The 19994-nt window shown below is 39.8% G+C and overlaps 1 protein-coding gene across 1 annotated transcript in view; it reads left to right on the top strand.

The window, feature by feature from the left end:
- Ccdc14 (coiled-coil domain containing 14) overlaps positions 1 to 17069 on the top strand; it is a 40080-nt gene extending 23011 nt beyond the window's left edge. Inside the window, exons 10-13 of the mRNA XM_013351265.2 lie at positions 7997 to 8067; positions 14032 to 14250; positions 14330 to 14462; positions 15660 to 17069. Coding sequence (XP_013206719.2) covers positions 7997 to 8067; positions 14032 to 14250; positions 14330 to 14462; positions 15660 to 16593 — 1357 coding nt within the window. The 3' untranslated portion in view covers positions 16594 to 17069. The remainder of the gene's footprint in view (positions 1 to 7996; positions 8068 to 14031; positions 14251 to 14329; positions 14463 to 15659) is intronic.
- The last annotated feature ends 2925 nt before the right edge of the window (positions 17070 to 19994 follow it).

The raw sequence follows: 19994 nt of genomic DNA on the forward strand, positions 1-19994 counted from the left end.
GATATGGAAGCAGAGAGGGAAATCAGAGAAGCATCACCTTTCACGATAGCCACAAATAGCATAAAATATCTTGGGGTAACTCTAACCAAGGTAGTCTAAGTTTTTTACAGTAACAAATGTCTTAGTCACAGAAAAAATGTAGAAAAGGGAAAAGATTCCTTCTACTTTACAAAGCTACTGTCTCAGTGTGTTTTCCAGGGGACAGATGGGGACAGGGAGTGTGAATACTACGTGTCTAGGATCAGAAGTAGTCATTTGTTGGTCCTTAACATTTTGTAGTCTATACTTAAAATCAGTCAAATGCTGTGTCCTAATAAAATTGCCTGCAACGTGTGGTCAGGGAAGAGAACCCTGATAAGGGTGAGCTGAGTGCTGGTAGCCCTGACACACTGAGACATAGGACAAAACTTACTTAAATTTTTAAATACTTTTTTCTTTTTAGCCCTATTAACTTACTGTAATTATATTCTTAATTTGCTTAAGAAAGACTTAAACCAGTGAAGTAATCTTGAAATGTAGAGGAAATCACCCATATAATCTCAGTATTGTTTTAACTTTGGGTGTTCCTGTGATGACCAATAAAGCTTAAGTCTAGGATCTGTTGTTGTTTTTGTACTGGGGTTTGTTTTCAGATGCTTCTGCAGCTCTGCATTGTGAATGCGCCCTGACTGTTACCGTAGGAATAGATGGGACTTGCAGGGACCTACACAAAACTTGAAAACTGTAAAGGATTCCTAGTTGGAGAGTAGTTCAAAGTCATGGGTCTGTAGCCCACAGAGATGACATCTAGTGAGATTTCCTTGCTTAGGATTATTAAGAGGTCATTTGTGGATAGGGTTGCTACATTTAAATGCTAATAACACTGTCATACTGTCACCAGTCCTGATCTGAGGGATCCCTGTAATAGTATTAATCTTTCAATATTAAAATCAAGGTTAAGTAATGTGGAATGGATAGCAGCTACTATTGAGTGTTTGTGCTGTGCTGGCCGCTGTTCTTCACATGCGCCGTCACTCGAGACCTCCCAGTTGCTCTATACAGTATTATGCTACTTCCATTTGGAGAGGAGGAGACCAAGGCACAGAAGGGTATGTGATTTGCTGAAACTTGTGTATTTAGGAATTGAGGGAATCAAGGTGATTTGATTTTAGAGTCCAGATCTTAGCTGTGGGCTTCTACAGTAACTCCATGAGGAAATAGACGCTGACTTAATTAAGGGTCACTCTTCAGGTGTATTTTGCAGAACAAAAGGATAATACTAATAAGTGCCTATTATTTAAAAGAGTGATAATCCAATAATTGGTCCTTAAGCATACCAGAACCTATCTGAGAACATTATCCGCTTAGCTTGTCTCCGTGGAAATATCGTTGGTCCTCACTTCCGTCCCTCAGAACACTCCAGAATTGCTGGAGTTCATTTGTAACCCCTCATGAAACGGAGACTTACCCTTTATTTTGTCACCAGTTGTTTTTAACTTTTCTAAAGGTGACTTAGAAAAATGAACTTAACTGGTATCCATTTCTGTTTAATTGACAGCAGAGATTTTTTAGTTGTCTGTCCTTAGGTAAAAAAGACTGTAGAACATTCTCTTGCCACTGTTAGTTACTTGACCTTTTAGAGGATAAAATTACTGAAAAATGAATTGTTCGAGTTCCTTAGAATAGGCTAAGGCTTCCAGTAACCATGTGGGAATTTTATACTATTTTTATCTTTATTTGGAAAAAAATAATCCATAAATCTCACTATAAATAAAAACTAGAATGGGTGGGCTTATTTAGAAGTGATTTTCTTTTTTTTTTTCTTGTAGACATTTGTAAACCACATGTTTTTAAGTAGAAACCTGATCCTTTCCCTTCCCACCCCACACAACTTAGTGCATCGCCATCTTGTGGCGAAAAGAAAAACTGCTGGATGCCTTGCTTCCAGTACTTTGGGCATTTTCGTGTCCAGATCTTCTGCGATATTTGAAACACAGTAGTCTTTTATTTATTCTTTCTGTTCCCAACCCACAAGATATCTGTAATCTGTAATGTTTTGTTGACTCTAACTATAGGAGCTCCTAGGACATCCCAAAATATCTTTGATGGAGGTTCAGAGTAGAATGTTACGTCATATTAAGAACCTTCAGGTTAGAGACTACCTTAATATTTGTGAGGTGACTTAGGATTTATGATCACTTCCTGATTGCAGACTCAAATATAAGCTCATTAGAGTCCAGACAGAACATAACAGTTTCAGAGCAAACAGACAGAGTTGAGGAGAGGTGATGGGAGAGCCAGTGTGTGAAAATTTAGATTTATTCTGTTGTCTGGAGAAATAAGTAAGACTACTGCAGGCCACTCAAACTTGGGTCATATGAACACTGAATTGTTGTATTGGTTTGGGGCTTTTGTGGGTTTTTTTCCCCTCCTTCCCATTTTAGTTTCTACTGGATTAATAGTTCAGCATCTCCTAACAGTCTTATTTCTTTGTCCAAACACTTTACATTTTGTATATCATCATTGTTTCTCATCCCTTGATGTGTGGGCAGGGAGGTGTGGGATTCGGTGTTCTGGGATGAATCCTGGGGCTTTGCATATACTGTGCAAGCTTTTTACCACTGCTTTATACCCTAAGCTCAAGCTCAAAAATAATGTTTTGGAGGCCTGGGGATAAAATCACTTGCTGCACATGTGTGAGGATCTGCATCTGTATCTTTAACACCTACATAAAAAATCCATATGGCCCTAGTGGCCTCTAGCTTGGGAGATAGAGACCAGGGGTCTGTAAGCAGACACTAGCAAAGTCGGTGAACTCTGGGTTCAGGGAGAGACCCTTCCTCAGCAAAATAGAGAACAGAAAAGACACCCAACATGAACCTCTGGCTTCCACATGCTCATTCACGCTGTAGGTGCATATGCACCAGCACTTGTGCCTCCATACATGTGAGCGTGTACAACATACATACACTCATACTGTCCTCTTTTAAAATGTACTAAAAAATGAATTGCAACCATTATATCATACCATATACAAGTTAACTTGCAAAGAATGACAGCCCCAAAGCTGGTGGGAGTAAGCATAGGGAGGGTCCTATATCTTTTACTGGAGAAGATTCCTCAATAATCCCAAAATATAAACCAGAAGAAGTAATTATATTGAAATTCAAAATTTCAAATTTGGTTTTTCAAAAATTTAAATACTGTTAACCCAAAATGAAGAGGCACCAACAGACTTTGAAAAAAAGTGTGCAAAATGTATCTTACAAAGAACTTATATATAGACTGAACACAGAACAATTAAAATTCTATGTTATAACTCTATTTTGTGTTATTTTCAAAATGGGTAAAATATTTGAACAGGAACTTTATTACAGAAAACATACAGAGTTGGGCACAGAAACACATACCTGCACTTGAAAGATGGAAGTTAGAAGCAAGGGTAATCCTAAATTCAATGGAAACCCTACACAGGAAGACCCCTCCCTCTAAATAAATAAATACAACCAAACAAAACAAGGCTTGGGTTGAGGACATATGTGGCCTAGTAGGAGATCTCTTGCATGGCATGTGTAAAGTGTAGCTAGAAATCTTCTCTGTCCCATCCAGTGTTGCTGGACCAGTTTCTTTCCCGCCTGCTGGTCCCTACAGCTGCTTGGTAAATAATCATTCGGAGGTTTAATATTTATTATAATTGTTTGACCGCTGCTTCTTACTGACTAGCTCCACAGATAAATGAACCCATTTCTAATAATCTGTGTGTTGCCACATGCCCATGACCTACCAGTAATGCTTTAGGATCTTATACCTCTAGCCGCTGCTGGCGTCTCCCTAACTCTGCCTTATTTCTCCTCGTATCTATGCTTGGATTTCCCGCCTTGCCATATTCTGCCCTGCCATAGACCAAAGTAGCTTCTTTATTAACCAATGGTAATAAAACATTCACAGCATACAGAGGGGGCATCCCACATCAGTGAAGCTTAGGATTTTAATGCATGGAAATCAAATAAGAACCCAAAAAGATAGTTATCATCAACCACTAGGAACCTGCAGGGTAGGAGCACAGTGAAACATCATGGTATACTCATTGGAATGGCAACAATCAAAAGAACAAACCATTATTAGTGAGGATGTGGAGCCATCTTGGCTAGTTGGAATGTAAAATGGTAAGAGCACTTTGGAAACAAGTTTGGGAGTTTTTTCGAAATGATGTGCAAATTTGTTGAATGATCTAGTTAGTCCACTTTTCAGCATTTTCTCAGAAATGAAAGCACATATGTCCATAAAAACTTATATTCATAGGAAACAAATGTCTGTTGACAGGTGTTCATAGTGGTATTCAGCAATTAAAAAAAGGAATTGTTGATACATGTAGCAGAACGGATGAACTTGAGAATTGTTATGCTGAGTAGAAGAAGCCAGGATGTCAGCGTGTTCATTTCAAGATTCCATATCTATAAAACTCTAAGAAATGAAAACAGTCTAAACCAGGGTTAGCTGTGTGTTCAGGAAAGGAAGGGTATGAAATTGGCCCGAGGAAACTCCAAATGATGCGGATCTTACTATTGTGAAGGTTTTATTACACCATATGACAAAATGCATTTTAAATATATGTATATTAGTGTACATAGGCTTTATCTCCAAACAGTTACATAAAAGTAAACCAATTAAAGCATATTTACTTAAATGTCATCTGTCTTTGGTTAAAATTAAATATATTTAAATTGAACACATTAAAAATAGTTTATGTAATAGCCATTCTTGAGAGATTATTTTTATTATTAATTTTTAGTATTTATAAAACAGCAAAAATTTAAAAAGCAGAGAATAAGAGAAAAAAGAGTGGCTCCTGGTAAGGAGCGTTTTCATCAATGTGGGAGGAGTTTCAGGGTGCACCTCAGCTAAGACACAGGAGTCAACCAAAGGAATGAAGCTGCAGGCGCAGAACTGAGAGAGGACAGGGTCAAGAGAGAGAGAAAGAGAGAGAGAGAATTTTAGTAAAAGGAGGGACGGGTTGCATTCCTGCTGCCAGGCTCCTGGCCACCTTGGCTAGCTTATACCCTGAAATAACAACACACAAATTGTATTCATTTAAACACTGCCTGGCCCATTAGCTCTAGCCTCTTATTGGCTAACTCTCACATATTGATTCAACCCATTTCTAATAATCTGTGTATCACCACGAGGTCGTGGCTTACCGGGAAAGATTCAGCATGTCTGACCTGGCATCTTCGTGGTGGGCAGCTCTCTGTCTCTGCCTCCTTTCTCCCAGCATTCTGTTCTGTCTACCATGCCCATCTAAGGGCTGCCCTATCAAAAGGCCAAGGCAGTATTCTTTATTCAACCAATGAAAGTAACACATAAAAAGAAGACCTTCCTACACCAGAGAATGAATTCTATGTACAGGTATACTCATGTGGAGACCAGACGAAAATGTTGAGTTCCTTCCTCAATGGCTCATCTTATTCCTGTAAGATAGGACCTGGAGCTGAACCAGAAGACTATTGTTTTGCTAGGCTTGCTGGTCAGTGAGCGCCAGTCTCTGTCTCCCCAAGCACTGGGTCTGAGGTCATGCCCAGCAAACTCCCACACTACACAAGCCCTCCTGCAACTGTACCTTCTGCAGGCTCTCCTCACCATAGGAAGGCAATGCTTAGAGAATAGGATGGGGGTCGGAGGCTGTAGCGAGTGATAGAAAGTTCAAATTGGCTAATGTTTTAAAGGAGAAGAACCTGAACAGCAGCATTCAAAAAGATGATAAGAAAAAGCATTTTCATATAAGGTACCTGCTAGTTTTCTGGAAGATACCAGAAGAGGTATTCTGTTTTATATTCTGGGACATCACTCTGTTCTGCCTTTTCTAGATCTGCATGTTTTGTTATTGAGGGGAACCCTTTAGGAAAAAAAAATAGCATTCTGTCTGCTGCTTATTCTTTTCTACTTTATAATGTGTCTTAGAGGTTTTTTTTTCCCCCCCAGTGGTGGGTATTGAACCCAAGATCTAGTACATGCTTTGAAAGTGCACTGTCACTGAGCTAGCCCCAAGCCCTTTGTGGTGATATTTCTATGGCAGTACATATGTATATTTAATTATTTTTCAGTGTATATCAGTATTTCATCATATGTATGAGCTATAACGTGTATCACATCTTAAGTTGTTTTCAGTTCTCATTGAATATTACACTATATATCTTGTATATATCTGTAATGTTTTACATGCTTTTGTATTTATATAGCTATTTCTCAGAGTAAGTAACCTATGGGTAAAACCAACTTTTCCAGAGATGGAGAGATGGCTTAGTGGTTAAGGGCATTTGCTGCTCTCATGTAAGATCCAGGTTTGCAAGACTCCAGTTCCAGAGGATCTGACTTGGCCCCGCTTGGCCTCACTAGCACCAGGCATACATGTGGTGCACAGACATGCAGGCAAAACACCCATACACATAAAATGAAATTAATTTTAAAAACTATTTTGTCAAAGATATATGTTTTATAGCTTGGATGATGCCAAACTGTAATCCAAATGGTTACAATAAATTCCTACTGACTGAGAAAATTCCCCTATACTGTCACTAATGAAGAACTATTTCCTTTATTTTATATTTTTGTAGTGTATGAGTGTGTGTGCATGCGTGTGTGTGTTCTGTATATTCATGTATTTGTGTATACACCTGGAGGCCAGTTGTATCATGCCGCTATGCCCAACTTCTCATGTGAGCACTAGGAATCCAAACCCAGGCCCTTTGTTTCTGTGGTAAGTCATCCCCTATCCTCAAGCAATGCCTTTCTTGGATGCTTCTTAATCACTTAGCTTTCTTAGATAAATTGCTTATTTTATCTTTTTACAGAACTTCAATTCTAAAACAAGCTTCAAATTGTGATGTGTTTAATCTTTATATTCTTTACTTGATGGATGTTGGATTTTGAGTCTTGCTTAGGGATGCCTTCCTTAGTTAAAGATTATTTATGTTTTCTTATAAAATTTGAGTTGTTGGATTTTGTGTTATTGGTATATTTTGTGTTCTTAACTCTAATCTATCAAGAATTAATACTTGTGAATGGTATTTGGTAAGGGTACTATCATTTTAGATTCAATAACTAAATCAAATACTTTAGTTCAGAAAGTTTCCAGTCCTGGAAAGATATTAAATACCAGAGAGTTTTTGCTTTGTCCTAATCAGTACCTACTTACATATTCTTGTTTGTGAAGACAGAGTTGATACCAACATTCTAATGAAGTAGCTATTAAAAATGAATGTTTCCATCTAATAATGAAATTGCTGAAGGCATAAATTATGTGTCCCAAGTTGTTAATGTATCACAGACATGAAACAGGAATATGTTTGGTAGTTGACACCTACAGGTATTCTAGTTGACAGCAATGACAGTTATTTTTAAAGGTAAACTACAATAGTAAAGAGTCTGTAAATGTATATACACTCACACGTATTATTTCAAAAGAGATGTGAAGGTAAAGATATGGAAAACAAAGGAAACAGCTGGACGTGATGGTACATGAGTATTGTCCCGGCACGTGAAAGGTTGAGGTAGGAGAATCCAAAGTTCAGGCCACTGTGAGCTATAGTACTGAGTTCCAGGCCAGTCTTGGAAACTGTGGGGCAGGGTTATGGTGTCCTGAACAGTAGTTCTGCAACTCTCTGTCCTGGTTCTGGTGGTGCAGATCTGTAATCCAGCTACTGAGGCAGGAAGATTTCAAGTTCAAGACTAGCCTTGGAAATTTGATTGAGACTTTGTCTCAAGTGTGAGTGTGTGTGTGTGTTCTATAGATATAAAAAGTACTTGTCAGGTCAGGGGCTCGTGTTTTCAAAATGGACCCCTGAATAGTGTGGCTTTTTTGTTTTGTTCACTTAGATCTTGTGTTTGGTTTGGGATTTGAGATGGACAGGTGATGATAGTATTTGTCTTTTTTGGTAAATTTATGTATTTTTGATAGGGTATCAGATGTAAACTGTAAAATGAGTTTAGGATTTTTACAAGTCTTCATTATTTCCTTTAGGCAGCTAAGAAGTCTGAACCAGCGCCTCAGAGAAGAAGAGAAAACTCCAAAGGCACCTAGTAACCTTGAATGTAGGTAAAAGAACTTTAAGAAATGAAACAGAAGTCCTTGTCTCTCTGGAAATGTTGGTACAGACTTGTGCTTTCTCAATTACTTTGTCTAAGTGGGTTTTCTCTCTTTATCAACTTTAAAATTAGGAATAACTGTTTTATAATTTAATCTTAATCCCAGGACTTGTGAGGTAGGAGCATTGCCACAGTTTAAGGCCAGCCTGGGCAACATATCGAGTACTACTCCAACAAAAAGTATATGCAGTAAGACCCTATCTAGAGAAAACAAGTTAATAAATATGGACATATCTTAAATAACGGCATAAGTATTCTTCTTGTCGACTCTCCTGTATTTAAGGTCTTCTGAAAAATACTTGGGTACTTTCAGCCTTTCCTACAGTGTGAGCAACAATGAAGTGAAGATCTCTGTCTCAATGTCTGCACACATTTTACAGGAGAAATGAAGAGCTCTGTCCCAATGTCTGCACATACATACATATTTTACAGGCGAGATTTCTAGGAAAATTACTAAGCCAAAATGTATATATAGTGGCTGTTTTGACAGATATTGTCAAATGACCTCTTTTTTTTCTGATGATTTGTTCTAAATGGGGGTCTTACTGTGTTGCTCAGGCTATTCTTCGGTTTCTTGGCTCAATTGATCCTCCATCCTTACTCAGTTGCTGGAATTACAAGGTGAATATCAAATTGTCTTTATGGATCACAGAGCTTCACAGAGAAAAACAAGAGCATAAGAACAAATGAAAACAATTTTGAGTGTTCTTGGAGTTTTTTTTCTTGAGTCTAATGTAAATGTGATGTTACAAAGAAGTACATTGATGCCCTAGAATTTTTTTCAATTTCTGAATGATAAAAATATTTTCAAAGAGTATCAGCAGAATAGGGAAAAGTTCTTTTGTAATATATGACATAACAAGCTTATTTCTTTTAATGTATAACCCTCTTGCAAAGCAGGGGAAAATCCGAGCAACCAATAGAGTAAGCACTTTTCAAAAATGCCTAGTTTCAGAGTAATTTATGGTAGGTCTTTCTGGTTCTGCTGTTAACAAGGGTATGGGTAGGAAGAAGGCCAGAGAGGAGGCCATACGGAAGTGGGAATCAGCAGTTGCCTCTCTAAGCGGCTTATCTCTTTGCATTCTCATAATCATTTACCTTGGTGTACTTCTTCGGAGAGTATTTATTACTGTTTATAATAATTTGCTTACTACAGGCTCCATGAGAAAAGGGACCTTGTCTGTGTTGCTCACTGTTGCATACCCAGGTTCTATTAGTAATTCATACACAGTAAGCAGTCACTTAAGACTGCATTAGATAAACAAAATGTTGCCATATACTTTCATGTAATTTCATTTATTCTTTGAGAACTTCATGAACATATACCATGCATTTTCATCATTCCCACCCCTCAATACCACACTTCTGACTCTCACAGGAGACCTCCCAACACATCCCCTGCCCAACTTCATGCCCTCTTCTTTTCTTAAAAACCCCAGTGAGTTGAATTATTGTTGCCTCCAAGTGTGTCGCTTTGTGTCCTTCTATTGTAGCATAGGCAGCATACCGACGGCATTCCCCCAAAGAAAATGACTCAACCCTAGGGATCCATCAACTACAAAGAGCTCCTCCATTCGGGCATGCCTGCAGTTTCTCCATATTAGGGTAGGGTTTTGACTGGTTTGGTCTTATGCAGGTAACTATAGCTGCTGTGAGCTCGAGTGCAATGCCCATGTTGTGTTCACAGCGTTCCTTCCTGTCCTCTAGCTCCTGGTTCTTTCTGCCCCTCTTCTGTTTTCCCAGAACCTGGGGAGTGGGGTTAGCATAAATGTCACATTTATGTCTGACATTCTTGGTCTTTTATTTCCAGCACTTTGATCAGTTATGAGTCTCTGCATTGTTTCCCACTAGAAAAAGAAGTTTCTCTGACCATGGCCAAGAGCAGCATAGATCTATAAGTATAAACATAAATCTTCAGAGGATAGCTTGACAGCATAACCATATAGCAAAACAACAATAAGCAAGTTCCCCCTAGGGCCTATGAGCTCTCTAGTCATGAGGTTTACAGTACGAATTCCCTTCTGTGTAGCAGGGCTCAAATCCAATCAGAAAGTGGTTGGCTGCCTCCCTTACAGTTCGACAGTCTTTAGTGGGCACATCTTGCCTAGAAGATCAGCACTGTGGCATACCAGGTCCAGTTGTAGGTATGATTACTGGTGTCTGTCTCCTCCCCTACCCGAGTTTGTGCATTCCCTGGGGTTTCTCTTGTTCATCCGTAGTCTTACTCTATTGTGATCAGATATATAACTGTAGGAATTGTTTGAGTGTTCCTATATTTGTCAAGAGTTTTTTTGCATCCTAATACATGATCTGTTTTAGAGAACTTTCTATGAGCTGCTAAGGGAAAAAATGTGATTTCTATAGTGTTTGGGTGGGATATTCTGTAGATATCTGTTAAGTTCATTTGACCTGTAATATCAGGTATTTATTTCTGTTTAATTTTTGTCAGGATGACTTATGTGTCTGTGAGTGTGGGATACCGAAATCAGCCACTGCCATTGCAGTGGGATTCATTTCTGACTTTACATCTAGTTTTATGAGGTTGGGTACACCAGGAATTCAGGGACATACATTCAAAATCTTGATGTCCTCTTGATTGATCGTTCCCTAATCTGGAGGAAGTAACCTTTATCTTTATTTATTTATTTATTTTTTTACTGGTTTTGATTTGAAGTCAGTTTCATCAGGTATTAGAACAGTGACCCTTGTTTGTTTTCTAGATGTAAATTACTATTTACTTATACTTTGTTCCATCGCTTTTACCATAAGGTAGTCTGTCTTTTGTGGTGAGGTAAATTTCTTGGAGGCAGTACATAGATGATTCCTGCCTTTTGATCTAATCTACTAGCTGTGTCTTTTGATTATGGAGTTGGCTTTGCATTGGTATTCAGTTGTTTACCAACTAGGAAGTTGTTACGACCTAGGAAGGTGTGTATTGATTGCTGCATTTTGTTGATTTTGTTGTGTTTAGTTTTTTCCTTTGTTGTTATTACTCTAGCATGTGTTTTTCTTTCTTGTGACCTCATAGGTGGAACTGTGTTTTTCTTCAGTCAAAGACTCTTTCTAGCATCTTCTCTGGAATCAGCTTAGTGGTCATAAATTCCTTTAGTCTATTTTTATCATGGAAAGCTTTTACTATTTTTTCAATTATGACAGATAATTTTCTTGGTGAATAGTCTGTGTTGGCAATGCTATTCTTCAGAACTTGAAATTTAGCTTTTCAGGCCCTCCTGGCTTTTGATGTTTCAGTTGACAAATCTTCTGCTGGCTCTGATAGGCCTGCCTTTATATATGACTTGGTGTCCCCTTTCTTGCTGGTTTCAGTTGCTCTTTGTTCTGTATATTCAGTGTGTTTATTCTGTTTTCTGTTGCTGTGATTGAACACTCTGACCAAACCAGCCTAGGGAAGGAAAGAGTGCACTTGCCCTGTGCTTCCAGGTCACACTCCATTACGGAGAGAAAGAGGTCAAGGCTGGAACCTGCCTAAGGAATACCGCTGCCCACAGTTAACAAAACAATCAAGACTGTCCCTCACAGACACATCTACAGGCCAATCTGATAGAGAGTTGCTCAGTTCAGATTCTCTCTTCAGGTGGTTCTAGGCTGTACCAAGTTGACAGTTAATGTTAATTAGGAGAGTGTTTTAATTGTAATCTGACAAGGGGGGGTTGTTTCCTGTTCAGTGTTTTAAGTAACTTTTTTATCTGGATTTGAATCTTTTCCCAATACTGAGAAAATGTATGTTATTTTTCTATGCATGTAGAATGAGATTCTTCTCCTTTTGTGCCCATTACCTGTGGATTTGGTCTTTTCTCAATGTCAGGTATATCTTGAAATCCCCATGGTGCCTTGTTATTTTATCTTTGACCTTGTTGAATTGTTCCAAGTCTTCTACTTTGTCTTCAGACTCCAGTGTTCTGTCCTCTCCTCAATCCAGTCTGTTGCAGAGACTTTCTACAGAGCTTTTTGTTTGATTCACTGCTTCTGGTTTTATTTTTAGCAATTCAGAATGGGTTTTCTTGAACATTTCTCTGTGTTTCTTTTTGCTGTTGTTTGTGTCTTTGAACATATTTTAAAAGATTTTATTCTTTATTTGTGTGTGTGTGTTCGTGTTCATGTGTGTGAGTACTCATGGAGGCCTGTAGTAAGAACAGCGGGTAAGCCTGCTTTTCATTTCACCCGGTTCCCGCACAGCTAGCCTTACATGCGAAATAACAACACACAAATTGTATTCATTTAAACACTGCCTGGCCCATTATTTCTAGCCTCTTCTTGGCTAACTCTCATATCTTGACTAACCCATTTCTAATAATCTGTGTAGCACCACAAGGTGGTGGCTTATCGGGAAAGATTCAGCATGTCTGACCTGGCAGCTGGCTCCATCGCATCTGACCTCACTTCCCTTCTTCCCAGCATTCTATTGTCTACTCCACCCACCTATGTTCTGACCTATCAGGCCAAGCAGTTTCTTTATTAATTAACCAATGAAAGCAACAGATAGAATATGACCCTCCTCCATCAGAGGCCAGAAAGGCATATTGGTGTTGTAAGCCGCCAATATGGGTGCTGGGAACCAAACTCTTGTCCTTAAAAGCAAGCACTCTTTAATGGCTGTTTCACCAATCCCAACACATAATCATTATTTTTACTTCTTTTCTATAGATTTCATCAGATGCCATTGCTGTAGGAACAATAATTTTTGGAGAAGCTGTATTGTCTTGGATTTTTTGTTTGTTTGTTTCTTATGCCACAACACTGAGGTTTATACCTCTAGTATTATTTTGTTGCTTGGTTGGGTTTTTTTTTTTTTTTGTCTATTTTAATAAGCTGTATTTTTTCAGTTGGAGGATTTGCAATGTTTAAGTGGTTCTCATATCGGGTAGAGTTGAGTGTGTAGTTCAGAAAATAATTCCTCAGTCTAGGAACTCAGGGTTGCTAGCCTTATGGAATGAGCCTTATGGAATGAATTGCTGGTGCAGTTGCACAGAGTTGGAAGGTGAAGTCTTTGGATCCTTCTAGCTCTGGAGGGCTCCACTGCTGCTATGTGGGAGAGGGGAGAGCGCCATTGGTCTCTGCAGCCTCAGCGTTCTTGGAGTTCTGGCAAAAGCAGGAGAGGAGCTTGTAAGTTTCCTAGTAGTGTCCTGGACCCCTGCGCTCTGCTGTGGTTCTGCTGTGGTTTGTGTGGCGCCATGAGGAGCACTTCCCTTGCAGCTTCCAGTAAGCCAACTGGAAGGACTTCCGGTTGCGCTCCCACCATTGGTTTTCCTGCCTGCTTCCTTGCAAAGTCTTCCTTGGGCCATTTACCGACCTCATCTCTTGAAGGCAAGGGCTCACTGTGTGTGTTATTTCTGCTGTTTTCTTTCACTGCATTTCGAAGATGAGTCTTCCAGACTTCCTTACATGGAAGTAAGTCTACGTCCACTTTACAGCTCTGACAAAGACTGGTAGATCTGTGGGCTGATACCAACTGTCTACAAGGGGGAAGGTGTGAAATTAGCAACTATGGGATAGTATGATTCTTTTGTGTTTAAATATATATTTATGTAATTCATTATCAGCATAAGTATTTGCCAGCACAGTAACCGAAATTAATAGTGTATGATTCTGGTGTGAGAGCTGACAGGGATGGGGGGACATATTGAGAATTATTTGGTGCTGTATTTCGCATTTTTGTGGAGTTTGAGATAATTATTTGCAGATGTACTATTCATTTGTTTTAAAAGGTAAAAACAATTTATAACTAAAATATCGATTGGAGAAGACATTTATTTTGTAAAATGTATTTAATATTTACATAGTATTATTTGTGCATTGTTACTATTGAGGGAAATAGTGAACTTAAGGACTTTTCCTGAAAAGAGGCATGTTTTAAAAACTGGGAAACAGCTGTTTGATGTGTTTATCTTACAGTGTTCTCCCTGCAGTCGTTGAATATGTCACTGCAAAGTCAGCTGCAAGAGTCACTGAAGAGCCAGGAGTTACTACAGAGTAAAAATGAAGAACTCTTAAAAGTGATAGAAAACCAGAGAGATGAAAACAAAAAATTTACGACTTTGTTTAAAGACAAAGAGCAAACTCTTCTGCAGAATAAACAGCAGTTTGACATTGAAATGACGAGGGTAAAAATTGGTGTGTATTTGAACTGTAGCTATAGTCTTTGTTTCTAAAGCAGTAAGGAAACTGAAGTTGCTTTTGTTGTTTGCTTTAGAGTTGGAGGATGCCTTGGCCAATGAGAAGAATTCTCAGTTTAAATTAGAGACCGCAGAAAAGGAAAATCAGATACTGGGAATAACACTACGCCAGCGTGATGCTGAGGTTGCTCGACTTAGAGAACTAACCAGGTAAACTCGCTTCCTGTAAGATAACCCAGGCCTCTTATTAGATGTCTTTATAAACCCCAAGCCACAGATCTTCCTCCTTTTTCCCCGAAAGTTTCCTTTACCCCCCACTTCTTTTAATTTCTAATGTGTTGGGCTATTTCACTTTAAAGATTCCAGACTTGTATAAGGCTTTTTTAAACCATGGGGTTGTAGATTATGGGGAACCAGTTGATGCCAGTGAAGAACTGGACACTGTATAGTGAAGCAGTGAAGCTCCCTGGCTCGCACACAGAGAGGCCTGGGTGGACTCTCAGCAGTGCTGCGTATTAGCCGAGTGATCCTATGCGTGTTATTTAACCGTTAAAGCTCTGTCATAAGTTGTCAGGGGACCACAGAATAGTTCGTGATGTGTGTCTAACGTGTCGAGTCCTCATGCCAATGATATTGGGTACGTCTCTTAACCTCTTTGGCTTTCTGATTTTCATTTCATCAGTAAAGTGAGAGATTTGACCACAGGCTCTAAATATCTTCATTCTTTACTCAGTCTCTTTCCAAATGAATAAATCTCTCTTACTTTTTATACTTTTATAGAAATCTTACAAAAATCAGGGTTTGTTTTTTTTTGAGACATTTGGTAATCATTGGATTTTCAAGTACTTTTAAACATTTCAGAGAAGTTAGTAATTATAGGCCAGGAAACCAGTAGATCTGACTATTCCTTTAGTGATCCTGGAAGCTCATCATCCCAAATGATTCATTTTTAATTATAAGCTTTTTGGGAACTAGATGTCTGTATATATAAATTATATGTTATATATAAACTAAGCACAAATGACAAAAGATCCTGATTTATATAATTTACTATCATACCTAAAGATAAAGGCTCACAATTTTTTTCTTAAGGTATAGAAATATTTTATTCTTGAGCAACATTGCAAACTGAACCTTTGAGTTAAAAAAAAAATCAGCCTAGTAAGAGGTATGCTAAAGTAAAGCAGAAATACCTTAGGAAAAAAATTGTGAGCCTTTATCTTTAGGTATGATAGTAAATTATATAAATCAGGATCTTTTGTCATTTGTTATTGTAATTTTCTGTTGTCAAAGCCTTCTAACACTAATTTTCATACTTGTTTTAAGTCCTTCTTTTAAAGCATTAGAAATGAGCTAACAAAATGCATAAAACAAACAGTAGTGACTGTCCTACATTCTTCTTGGCAGAACTTTACAAAACAGTATGGCGAAGCTGCTCTCAGATCTCAGTGTGGACACTGCCCGCTGCAAGATGGGGAGTAACCTCACCAAGTCACTTCTGAATATTTATGATCAGCAGCTTCAGCAGGACCCATCCCCTTCTCACACGTCCATAATGAGCTACCTAAATAAGCTGGAGACGAATCACAGCTTTGCTCACTCGGCGCTCCTTAACAACGAGGAAGCCACAGAGCCGCACAGGCTCCATGAGAACATGCTGCCTGCACAGGGCCCTCCACAGAGTGACACCAGGGCAGTGGGTGGGGATCCTGCACCTGTAGTGGTTTCTGCTGCTGTGGTAGAGGATTCCGATACAGAATGTGAAACCATCGCTTTGACAGAAGATGAGTTTAATGTGGATGGTACACTTTATATTCCTTTTGCCAGAAGCACTTCTGAAAAGCAGCCACCACTTTCTAAGAGACTGTCACCCCAGCCAGTGAGAAGTGTTGCTACCACACAGCTAGCCAGCGGCATCACACCCGCCTCTAAAAGAGAACCTAGACTGTGTGCACCTGTAGCTTGTTCTTCACGAAACGAAGCAGAAGATGCTCCTGGGAGACTTTCCAGCCCATCTGACACAGAAGACATACAGCTCCTCAGGAAAATAAAGGAAGCGATCGGTAAGATCCCTGCTGCTGCTGCTCAGGCTGAGCACCCAGAGGAGCAGGCCACACTTCATGGGCCGCCAGCTTGTCGCAGCCCTGTTGTCCCAGTGAAGGGCAATGTCATCAGTGATATCAGCTTCCTAAATTCCGACTTGACGTCAGACTGGAGCATCTCCTCTTTCTCAACGTTCACGTCTCATGATGAACAAGACTTCAGAAATGGCCTGGCAGCTTTGGATGCCAATATTGCTCGACTCCAGAAGTCATTAAGGACTGGCCTTCTGGAGAAATGAGTTTGGAAGAAAACTGACTGTGTGCTTTTTTTTTTTTAATAGTAGAATTTGGCTACATTCATAGTATATTTTAGGTTTCCTTACAGAGAACATTTTATACTATTAATTATGTATGAAATAATAATGGAATAAATTTATTATTGCACTATTTTAACACCTGAAACTTATAAAAACAAATTCTCTTAAGAAATTAACAATTGCTAAGAGAAGAAAGTTGTGGCTACCTAAGCAAGTGTTGTGTGCCTCACTGTGTCACAGAGAGAGTCTTCCGTGTGGAACTGCTGGGTCAGTGGTGGCGGGTACCGAGGACTGTGGCTGTCCAGAAGGATAATGGGAAAGGATCTGGCAATTAAAGTTTCCTCTCTGCTTTGGAATATCCATTGTTTGTATGTGAGTGATGGTGTGCTTATGCCTGGGGTCCTCTGGGTTATACGCCATGCTGTTGATGACATGCATTAACCTTTCTGAGAGCCGGGTGATGGTGGCGCATGCCTTTAATCCCAGCACTCGGGAGGCAGAGGCAGGCGGATCTCTGTGAGTTCGAGGCCATCCTGGTCTACAAGAGCTAGTTCCAGGACAGGAACCAAAAGCTAGGGAGAAACCCTGTCTCGAAAATAAAAAAAAAAAAAAAAACCTTTCTGAGAGAAAGGTGCCGGTATACCCACCTCATACAAAGCATTGGTTGGTCCAGGGAAATGTAGTCTAAGTCTTGGACGTTTTATTTATACTTTTCCTGAATGTACATTTTAAGACCTTTCAAAAATAAGGTCAGACTGATCAGGTAATGCTAACAACCAACTTTTACCCTAATAATTTTGTTTTTTTAGTAAGATTTGGGTTTTTCTTACTGTCTTAGAAAATGATGGAGTTTGCAAATCTTGGCACTGGTGATAATTCTGCTTCTCTGGCCCAGTTTTTCCCCCATCATTTAGCTGAGAATGATGTTCTATAATTAACATGAACTGTGTTGCCCTCTCTGCTTTTCGGTACCAGCCCATTGTCCTATCTTGCCATATAGCCCAAGATGACCTCACACTTCCATCTTCCCGCCTAAGCCTGACGCCATGATTACAGACGTGCAATAGATTTACCCGCACTTCCTAGCTGCCTGCTGTCACCTCTCTGTGTAAACACCTTTGACCTCTCAGAAGCTAAGTCTTGTGCTGTCGGTAACTCTTGGTACAAGCCACCTGTCTGGTATAGCTGAATTTGGTATTTGGGCAGCCTCTGGCATTCAAGCATTCTGCCGGATCCAAGATTTCCTTCTGCTGTATTTTCATAGTGCTACAACCTCTGAAGGATCCAGATAGACTAATATATCCAGACTTCATAGAGGGTTTTTTTTAGGTATGAATGTATTAAAATGAGTTGTAAAGTATTGTCGTAGACTTGTTCATTAACATTTTAAGCATACTTACTTTCAGTGTTCCTAAGTTTTTTGTTAACTTATTTGGAGGTAACAGGTCACAGCTCTTCATCTGAGTTCAGAAACACAAAATATCTGCTCTCAAATATCAACTGTTATTCATAAACACAATTCGGGAGCCAGTTAGATGGCTTCACTGGTAAAGGTGCTTCCCCAAAGGTGAAAGGAGAAAACTTGACCCTTAGAGTTGTCCTCTAGCCTTCGTTTGTGCGCCATGGTCGATCCGTGCCCACACACTTAAACTCTTAAGCTCTTTGATATGACAATTCTGAAGATGCACAAGAAAGGAAGTGTTTCTCTTACTATACATGGACACCACTTCATTCCCGTGAGCTCAGAATGCATAGGGACTTCACCTTACCAGCAAGCAAACAGTGGGTTCTGCAGAAACTCCAGTCCAGTTCAGACACTGTTCCTGGAGGGAGAGTCCACAGATTGTGGTCTCAATGCCAACAGACATTAAACGTTAAACACCTGCTTCAGATGCTAGTCACAAGTTCACCACTGACTGACCAGCTATACATCAGGGTTCCTATGAACCCCTTAATAGACTTGATCAGTGAGCTGGTGAGTTTTTGTCAATTTGACTTAAATCTAGACATTATTTGAGAAGGGGGAATCTTAATTGAGAAAATGCCTCCATAAGATTGTGTTGTATTATGGAGCGGCGGGCTGCGTTCCTGGCACCCGGCCGCCCGCACAGCCAGCTTTATACCTGAAATAATTACACGGAAACTGTATTCTTTTAAACACTGCCTGGCCCATTAGTTCCAGCCTCTTATTGGCTAGCTCTTACATATTGATCTAACCCATTTCTAATAATCTGTGTAGCCCACGAGGTGGCTTACCAGGGAAGATCTTAACCTGTGTCTGTCTGGAGCGGGAGAATCATGGCGACTCACTGACTCAGCTTCTTTCTCCCAGCATTCTGTTCTGTCTACTCTGCCTACCTAATTTTCTGTCCTATCAGAGGCCAAGCAGTTTCTTTATTACTTAACCAATGAAACAACAGATAGAAAGATGACCCTCCTCCATCAAGATTGGCCTGTGTGCAAGTCCATAGGGTATTGTCTTGTGCCAGGCTTTTACTTTTGGGTCAACAACCAGCTCCCAAATCATGACATGGAGACTTGTTATTAGTTATGAGTGCTTGGCCTAGCCTAGGCTCATTTCTGGCTAGCTGTTTTAACTTCAATTAGCCTGTTAATCTACATTTTGCCTCAGTACTTTTTACCTTACTTCTGATATCTTTCCTGCTGTCTCTATGGCTGGCTGGAAGCTGGCTGGTTTCTGGCCCTGGGTGTATCCCTCTTTCTCCCTCGTTCTCTCCTCCTCTTGTTCCCTCAAACCTAGATTTCTCTCGTTTATTCTCTCTGTCCACCAGCCCCGCCTATCTTTTCTCTGCCTAGCTATTGGCCATCCAGCTCTTCATTAGACCAATCAGGGTCCTTAGGCAGGCAAGGTGAAACAAATTCAACACATCTTTACAAAATTAAATGCAACATAAACAATTATAACAAGCCTTCACACAGTTAAAATAATATTCCACAGCATTTGTCTTGATTACTGATTGATGTGGGAGAGCCCAGCTCCCTGGGTGCAGTGCCATCCCTAGGCAAGTGCTCTTGGGTTGCATAAGAAAGCGGACTGATCAGTTGGATGATGGTGGTGGTAGTTCACTCCTTTAATTCCAGCACCTGGGAGGCAGAGGGCAGTCAGATCTCTGAGTTTGAGGCCAGCCTGGTCTACAAAACTGGTTCCAGGACAGCCAGGGCTGTTATACAGAGAAACCTTGTCTTGAAAAACCAAAAAGTAGAAGTAGAGAAGGAAGAGGAAAGAAATCCTGATCAAATGCCACGGGGAGCAAGCCAGTAAGCAATACTCCTCCGATTTGCCTCCAGGTTCCTGCCTTGACTTCCTGACCTAACTTCCTTAATGATGGGTTGTGACCGAGAGTTGTAAGATAAATTCTTTC

Source organism: Microtus ochrogaster, chromosome 2 (genome assembly GCF_000317375.1).
Source record: "Microtus ochrogaster isolate Prairie Vole_2 chromosome 2, MicOch1.0, whole genome shotgun sequence".
Classification (NCBI taxonomy): domain Eukaryota; kingdom Metazoa; phylum Chordata; class Mammalia; order Rodentia; family Cricetidae; genus Microtus; species Microtus ochrogaster.